The sequence below is a fragment of the Henckelia pumila genome, chromosome 2 (genome assembly GCF_033568475.1).
Source record: "Henckelia pumila isolate YLH828 chromosome 2, ASM3356847v2, whole genome shotgun sequence".
Lineage (NCBI taxonomy): Eukaryota > Viridiplantae > Streptophyta > Magnoliopsida > Lamiales > Gesneriaceae > Henckelia > Henckelia pumila.
Genome location: NC_133121.1, coordinates 130,888,975 through 130,897,709, shown reverse-complemented (window position 1 = coordinate 130,897,709; position 8,735 = coordinate 130,888,975). Strand labels below are relative to the sequence as shown.

At 37.0% G+C, this 8,735-nt stretch overlaps 2 protein-coding genes across 2 annotated transcripts; one reads left to right on the top strand and one right to left on the bottom strand.

The window, feature by feature from the left end:
* Positions 1-477: 477 nt before the first annotated feature.
* On the top strand, positions 478-4,161 carry LOC140880707 (very-long-chain aldehyde decarbonylase CER1-like). The gene is made up of 10 exons (XM_073285382.1): positions 478-605; positions 744-967; positions 1,484-1,716; positions 1,805-2,024; positions 2,250-2,625; positions 2,705-2,812; positions 2,922-3,122; positions 3,237-3,323; positions 3,415-3,588; positions 3,827-4,161. The coding sequence occupies exons 1-10, from the start codon at positions 546-548 to the stop codon at positions 3,992-3,994; spliced, it is 1,851 nt and encodes a 616-aa protein (XP_073141483.1). The 5' UTR covers positions 478-545; the 3' UTR covers positions 3,995-4,161.
* A 996-nt stretch (positions 4,162-5,157) lies between these two features.
* LOC140878416 (probable E3 ubiquitin-protein ligase ATL45) lies at positions 5,158-5,595 on the bottom strand. Its single transcript, XM_073282017.1, has one exon. It carries the CDS (start codon positions 5,593-5,595, stop codon positions 5,158-5,160), a length of 438 nt encoding a protein of 145 aa, XP_073138118.1.
* Between the last annotated feature and the right edge of the window lie 3,140 nt (positions 5,596-8,735).

The following is an 8,735-nucleotide window of genomic DNA, read 5'->3' as shown; positions in this document are numbered from 1 at the left end:
CCTGTCGTTCTAGAACAAGAAACAATTCCAATCATGCTTTGAAATCAGAACCCAATTTAATTATTTCACATGCAAGGCAGTAATTGTTTGAGGTAAAAATAGGCATAAAGCGAGTGGCAGAACGTATTTAGAAGTTACCCCAACTACTTATCCAATTGCGGCCTTTGCCCAACTACTGTGTCCATGCTACTCCATCAGGGGTCGATGCTACCCTATTAGGTAGCCCCTAATGGGACATCCAACGACCCATATTTAATGCACGCGAGATGTTTACATGAACATCTCGCTTGTATAAAAAAAAACGGGCCGTTGGATCTGGCACGTGGGTAGTTACCAGCATCGACATTAACTAACTATTCATCAATTTCCTTGGAAAGAAACATATTCATTAATGATTCTCTTTTTCTTTTTTCTTTTTTTTCAATTCCCCTCATATTTCCTTTTTCCTTATACGTACCCCTCTCTCTATAGACTATATATGACGTGAAAAGGGTTCATTTTTGTGAGAGGAAAAAGAGTGAGCTTTGGCAGCAAGATAAAAAAAAATGGCTACAACACCAGGGTTTCTCACTGACTGGCCATGGAAGCACCTCGGAAGTTTCAAGGTACTAGCTCAAATTAACTTCTTCTCTTTCTCTTAAACATGTAAATAGTTATATATATCAATCATTCAAGAAAAAGAAAGTACTAATTAATGTTTGTATTTTTATACGTACGTACATTTGTAATTGGTTGTTTTAAAGTACATGATATTGGCTCCATGGGGGATGCAAAGCTTATACTCAGTAGCAACAAAAGGGAAAGATGAATGGGACTACACCAACTTAATGGTGATCCCATTTCTGGTGTGGAGGGCCTTTCACAATCAACTGTGGATCTCATTTTCTCGCCATAGAACTGCCAAAGGCAACACTCGCATACTGGACCGGAGCATCGAGTTCGAGCAGGTGGATAGGGAAACTAACTGGTATATATATTAATTCCTCACACCCATCTCTTTTTGTTGTTATAATCAATTTCTTATGTATGTAATTAATGTGGATTTGTGTTTGAAAAATTCTATTGTATTAATTTCAACATTAATTAGTTTTGTGTTTGTGCACGAAATTAATTTACTCCCGTGTATCATGTATAGGAAACGTTTTTAATGTGCCATAATTTATGCATGTATTTCATCCAAATTTTGACATTTTGATTTGAAATGACATTAATGGGTGTCATGTCACATGTGTGTTTGGATGCCACTTGTTAATATAAATTAATTAATTAAGCCTTCATTATCACCTAACCAAAACTAAAAATGATAATACAAATATTTGGATACTACACTGATAAGAGTAGGATCTCATTAACCCAAAAAATTGATTGCTAACGAGAAACACACACACACATATACTTACATGTATGATGTATAGAAAAAATATTCATCACTAATGGTGGACACCTGATAAAATGTCAAAATTTTTCCTGGTTGAATATGCAGGGATGATCAAATTCTGCTAAATGGAATTTTGATTTACATTGGCAACTCTATACTTCCAAATGGTTCTTTCTTGCCTTTTTGGAGAACTGATGGCATAATTATCACGATTCTTCTTCACATTGGCCCCGTGGAATACATTTACTATTGGTTGCATAGAGCTTTGCACCACCATTACCTCTACTCCAGATACCACTCCCACCACCACTCCTCCGTTGCGACCGAACCCATTACTTGTATGAACATATATCTAAATTTGAAGGAACTAAAATATGCAACACTTGTATCAGTTTGTGTACTGATAATTGGTTATTAATGTTGCAGCTGTCACACATCCTTTTGCGGAGCATTTATCGTATTTTTCTCTCTTTGCGATTCCCATTTTGGGAACAGTGCTCACCGAGACGGCATCCTTAGCATCTCTTGTGGGATATATTACCTATATTGATCTCATGAACAATATGGGGCATTGTAACTTTGAATTCATTCCGAAATGGATCTTTTCCATTTTCCCTCCTCTCAAATACATGATGTATACCCCTTCGTAAGTACCGCGGAATTAAATATGAGCACATGTTGTTTGGAAGAGGCTTTGATGAAACTAAAGGACTCAAATCATGCCATGTTTTTGAATGAATGAATAATTCGTTTCATTCCAAGGGTAGCATGGTTTGAGCCCTTTAGCCAGATCAATGTGAACTTTAGTTATTTAATATATGCAAGATTAGTGAGACATTTTTGGTGATTCATCCATGTACTATATAAACAGGTTTCACTCTTTGCATCACACGCGTTTTCGTACAAACTATTCGTTGTTCATGCCATTCTACGACTACATACATGGCACCATGGATAAATCCAGCGATGATGTATATGAGGCGTCGCTCAAGAGGCAGGAAGACGACCCGAGCGTGGTGCATTTAACACATCTAACCACACCAGAGTCCATATTTCATCTCCAAATTGGATTAGCCTCCGTTGCTTCAAGGCCTCAAACTTCCAAATGGTACATATGGTTTGTAAGACCTTTAACAACGTGGACGATGATGCTCAACTTCATACACGGGCGTACGTTTGTTGTCGAGAGAAATTACTTCGAGAAACTCAAGCTGCAGATGTGGGCCATTCCAAGATACAGCATACAGGTAGAAAAGTCGAAAAGCGATAAGGTTTCTTGGATTTAATTAGGATATGTTTTCATTTACATTTTCTTGATTTTCTTAGTACTCCATCAAATGGCAAGGACAAGTTATCAACAATATAGTCGAGGAAGCCATACTTGAAGCAGAAGCTAGAGGCGCCAAGATTTTAAGCCTAGGCCTGCTGAACCAGGCAAGCATATTGCAATACTTGATTTTTGTTTGTTACATGGATCCTAAAGTCTTTATACCATAAATGTTGTTTGGATTTCGTTATTTTTCGCGCCTTCGTTTTTTTTTAGAGTTGGGAACTGAACAGAAGCGGCGCTTTATACATAAAAAAGAATCCAGAGCTGAATATCAAGGTAGTAGATGGAAGTAGCTTGGCTGTTGCTATAGTTATCAACAGCATTCCTAAAGGGACCACTGAGGTTTTATTCAGAGGCAGCCTCTCAAAAATTGCATATGCAATTGTCTCTGCTTTGTGCCAAAAGGGAATTCAGGTCTTTCAAATCTTGAATTCTTTACCACTTCTAAATTGTGTCTTTTTTTTTGTGTCTATTTTCTTGCAATTTCATAGAATTTTCTTTGAACAACTCATGCTGTATATATCTCAGGTATCTGCGTTCTATGAATTCGAAAGACTTAAATTGTGTTTCAGATCTCAGAGTGAAATAGCACTCTCAAAAAATTACTCTGAGCGGGTAAAATTTTTAAGATAACAGTAAATTTCTTTGGTAGAGTTTTGTTCAAGAAAGCAACTTTTTAGAATGATTGTTTTGGTGATCATTGTAGGTTTGGATAGTTGGAGATGGATTATCCAGAGAAGAACAACTCAAGGCACCAAAGGGCACATTGTTCATTCCATACTCCCAATTTCCTCCGAAGAAAGCGCGCAAAGACGCCTTCTACTGTCACACTCCAGCAATGGTGGCTCCTCCTGCACTTGAAAATCTGCACTCCTGCGAGGTCAGAACATTTTTTTTTATCGAAATCTACCTCACTTATTGAACATGCATGAGTTTAAACTCAAGAATTACATTTTAAAAACAGTATACATGTTGACTGTTTGCTCTCAATAGCTAAGATCATCTAGGCCATTTATCTGATAAAACAAAACAAAATAAAAACGAGCTAAAACGTCGCGTTTTGTTTAGCAATTCTTTCGAAAAATTATTATTGATTGGTACTCAATTGCTTTCCCCAGAACTGGTTACCAAGAAGAGTTATGAGTGCTTGGCGTGTGGCCGGAATATTGCATGCCTTGGAAGGTTACAATGTGCACGAATGCGGGGAGACCATATTCGACGTCAACAAAATTTGGGAGGATGCACTTAAACATGGATTTTGCCTTCAACCATTTGCAAGTAACTGAAGATATGTCTGCTGCATCGATCTGGCCTCAACCTACGCTTACTCTAGTACATGATTCCAGGACTTCGATTTTATCTACTATATATTTTTTATGTTATGTTTGTGTTGATACATTTCTATTCATCATGTAATGAATGACAAATGATCAATTTAATTTATGGTGCATCAGTTATCGCTCACAGGATTTGCAGTATGAAAAAACAACTTTTTTCATATGGATCAAATCTAAATCAACGAGAACACACTTAACAAACAAAATTTCCAATTTTCTTGTCCGGAGAAAGAGACATTCGGGCGAATATATCCGCGAATTTTCTCCCTGGATTTGAATCTATTACAAATTAATTAAATGGGATCCATCAAAATCCAGATCACGAGTTTGAAAATTGTTGAGTCTAGAACACTTGATATATGCGGGAGCTACAAACAAGAGGACGCTAAAAGAAGAGTCCAAGTGGCTATTGGACTCTTATTAATTGGATCAAGAAGCGCCCCAAATATATTAGAGAGATGGGTCCGCTTAGTTTTGTTATATCTTTGCATCTGTGAATATGAATAAATAAGTAGAGGGGATGTTCAAGTTGGTAGATTAGATGAACTTTTGGTCATAGGTCAGGAGTTCGATTTTCCTTGTCAACACTTTTTTGGACTAGCCTATCAGACTTGCCTAGTATGATTTACTTGACTAGCGTAGATTGCAGGCTATTGCGTTAGTTTGGGATTTACTCAGATGACATCGAAAAATAACGGTCGCGAGTTTCCATGTAAAAAAAAATATAAGTAGAGGGAAATACGGTCTATGAGACGCTGCAGTATCTTCTTCTTTAAAAAAAAAAAAAAACACTCTGTAATTCTTCCTTGCGTGATTCAATAAAATTGTTCTGAGTTCCGGGAGTGGTACGCAACTTATTGCCGAACCACTATAAACAAACTGTGTTCTTATTCTTGATGATTGTGCTATTGTTTCAATATATGGTTGTGTGATTTGTCTCGAAGATTTGAGAGATTCTTGAATACGATTGGAATCGAATTATCACAACAAAAATTATCTAAGGGAAATTAAAAATATGAGGAAGATTATGTATATATATAATTATTATATACAAGAAACAAGTCTAGGATAAAGAACATGGAAACTACTAGAATCTATATATTATATAGCCACTAAACTCCGGAGCGTATTTCTCCATACATGAGTAATGACATGGCTGCGTTGGGACCAGGATCCACGAATTTCTCAAGAAAACCCTCAAACAACGAAGCGAAATTCGATACAAAATCACCCAGCAAATCTTTTTTATGAGCTTCACCGATGGAAGAATTGATAGGAGGGACTTCGATTCTGCATAAAGGGCACGTCGAATGAGACTCGAACCATGCATCGATGCAACGCGAATGAAAGGAGTGCATGCACTGCGGCAGTTTCCGGTGAGTATCGCCTCGGCAGATATCATTGAGGCATATGGAACAATAGGCCGGAGAATTCTGGTCGAAGACGGAGACCGCAGCGGCGGCGGCCGGGCAGGGGCAGCTGTGGTCTTGGCTGTATAGTTTCTTTAAAAGGGATAAAACGTTGGTGAGTTTGGGAAGTGAATACGCCATATTTCTTGAATTTTGGCTTCCAAAATTTGATTCATATATCCCACAAAGAGTACTGGTATGTTAGTTAAACTCGAGTCAATGACACATGATATAATATGTCGATGAAATATTATTTTGCCACGTACATAAAAGTAAACGAGAATAAATAATAAGAAGATAATTATAAAGAGAATTTCGTTTTGAGATGCAATTTAATGGATTTTTTTTATGACGTGATAAATTATCTTTCGATATACATATCGGATAAATCTCTTATTTATAGTAGTAGTATGTTAACTATGTAATTTAATGGTTGTCTTTTTTTGTGACATGGAAACTCGCAGCCGCTATCTTTCGATGCGTTCTGAATAAACCCCCGAACTAACGCAATAGTCTGCAAACTACGCTAGTCAGGTAAACCACACTAGACAAACCATGTATGACAGGCTAGTCCAAGAAGATGTTGGCAAAGAGAATCGAACTCCTGAATTATGACCGATGGCCAAAAGTTCACACCCCCTTAATGGTTACCTTGTCCTTTGAAAAAGTGGGTGACAGGTTTAAGTTTATTTATTTATTTTCGTCATTTGCCTCAAAGTTTAAAGAATGAAACAACGAATTAACTCTCAAGTCAACATAGGAGGATGCTGGAGAATTTGAATTCTCAGTGTGAACCCACCAAACTAAAGAAAGTCATCTACGGTTGGCTACTTTAATCATCATCGAAAACTATTTTCCAAGAAATACAAATGGGGCCAAAAATAATGTATATATAATTAATTAAATTAAAGATATATATATTATGATAGCACATAAATATAATCTTAATTGAATTTACTCATTCCAAAAAAAAATTAAAATTTACCTAAGTATTATTTTTTTTCATTGCAAAAATTGGGATAGAACATAGAACTCAGATTCGAGATCCCTAAAGAGTAATGTTGGAATTAAGTGTCAATCAAGTGGATCTACATGGGCTTATGATTGGATTAAATAAATGGGTCAGAGTTTATACTTGTGTCTCTGTGGCCAAGGGACTCAAGTTAAACAAAAGCTTGTTGCAATATAAATCAAGAAAGCCCATTTAGCTAAATAAAGCCGTTGGAACACCTTGAGCTTCAGTTACATGAAAAAGAGCTGAGATGCGAGATAAGTGAGACAACTGATTTTGACTCTTAAGAATGAAAAACAATGAAGAGAATCGACAAAGGGAAGAACATGAGATTGGGAATCCACATCAGAGAAAGGCAGTCACAAAGGGAAGAAGGGCAGCGAGGAATTATTAAAAGCTTTGTAAATTTTTCTTATCGTTTTGTGATCAATTGTTGGTGAGATTGATTTTCTGTAAACTTTGATCGAGATCCTTTGGAATAAGAAGTGATTATTCTCCCCGTGGATGTAGGCTATGTAAATAGCTGAACCCGTATATCTTGTGCATTGTTCTCATTTGATTTTTAGTTCTTGAGAATTGAAGGTGTCGTGAGTGTTCTTGAATAGATTCAATCGTATCTTGGTTTTTTGGTTTCATTTGTGAGTTGGTTACAATAACTGATTCACAGAGAGTTTAAGCAAAGTGTTCGGATTGAATTGTGTTTGTTCTTGAATTTGTGTGATCATCTGGAACTAAGGGTTTTGGTGTTGAATCTGTTTGAATCTCATAACAGTGGCGCCGTTTGTGGGAACCGTAGATGATATGGGATCAATGAAGTTCGACATCGAAAAGTTTACAGGCAAGAATTACTTTGCTCTGTGGAGAATCAAGATGAGAGCCATTCTGATGCAGCAAGGATGGATTGATGCATTCAAGACAAAAGAAGAAATGCCAAGTTCTTTGGATGATAAGCAGAAGGATGAAATCCAGGACAAAGCACAGTGTGCTATTATCCTATGCTTAGGAGATAAGCCCTTGAGGGAGGTGTGCAGAGAAAAATCAGCAGCTGCTATGTGGATGAAATTAGAAAGCATATACATGACAAAATCACTAGCCAATCGGTTGTACTTAAAGCAGATATTGTATTCATTTAAAATACAAGATGGAAAGAATATACAAGATCAGATTGATGAGTTTATAAAGATTTTTGATGACCTAGAAAATGTGGAGGTCAAGCTTGAGGAAGAGGATAAAGTCCTTATACTGCTTAATGTTATGCCAAAATCATATGAAAACTTCAAATATGCTATGTTATATGGTAGAGAGCAAACTATTACTCTAGACGAAGTTCAATCAGCTATACAATCTAAAGAGCTACAGAGAAAGCTTCTATCCAGTGGAGAGATTCTTGGAGAAGGATTAACAGCTAGGGGCAGATCAGAGAAGAGAAGCCAATATACCAGCAGAAACAGATCTAGATCCAAGAGTAGAACTAAGCTCAAGTGTTTCTTATGTCATAAGGAAGGGCATTTTAAAAGGGATTGTCCTGAAAATAAGAAGAAAAAGACATATGACAGGAACAAAGAGCAAATTGGAGAAGCTGCAATTGTCTCATATGGGTATGAACATGCTGAAGCTCTAATGATGGCAGATAGTTGTATAAAGGGTGAATGGATCCTTGACTCGGGGTGTACCTTCCACATGTGCCCAATAAAATCTTGGTTTCAAGGGCTAACTGAATCAGAACAAGGTATAGTGATGCTGGGAAATGATAAATCATGTAGGGTAAAGGGAATAGGGAGTATTACTTTACAGGTGCATGATGGAGTAGAAAGAATACTAAAGAATGTTAGGTATGTTCCTGAACTAAAAAGGAACCTAATATCATTAGGTATTCTTGAAGCCAGTGGTTGCACTTTCAGATGTGAAAATGGTGTGATGAAAGTATCCAAGGGATCACTGGTGGTAATGAAAGGAAAAAGATTAAATTCCTTATACATCCTACAAGCAAAAACAGTGATTGGAGGTACTGCAATCATACAAGATAATCAAGACAAGGACAAACTATGGGATATGAGAGTTGGGCATGTTGGACAAAGAGGACTGGAAGAACTATCAAAGCAAGTACTGTTATGTGGAGATAAAGTCCAAGGGGTTGAGCTGTGTGATTACTATTTTAGGAAAAGCCAAGAGGGTATCATTTGGTTCAGGACAACACTCATCAACAAAACCTCTTGAATACATACACGCTGACCTTTGGGGTCCTTCTAAAACTCATACACATGGGGGC

Bases quoted from the DNA above. Each gene is read 5' to 3' on its own strand.
- LOC140880707 (XM_073285382.1), top strand. From the start codon at position 546: ATGGCTACAACACCAGGGTTTCTCACTGACTGGCCATGGAAGCACCTC. The intron at 2,626-2,704 runs GTAGAAAAGTCG...TGATTTTCTTAG, and splicing joins TTCCAAGATACAGCATACAG to TACTCCATCAAATGGCAAGG. The intron at 3,589-3,826 runs GTCAGAACATTT...TGCTTTCCCCAG, and splicing joins AAAATCTGCACTCCTGCGAG to AACTGGTTACCAAGAAGAGT.
- LOC140878416 (XM_073282017.1), bottom strand. From the start codon at position 5,595: ATGGCGTATTCACTTCCCAAACTCACCAACGTTTTATCCCTTTTAAAG.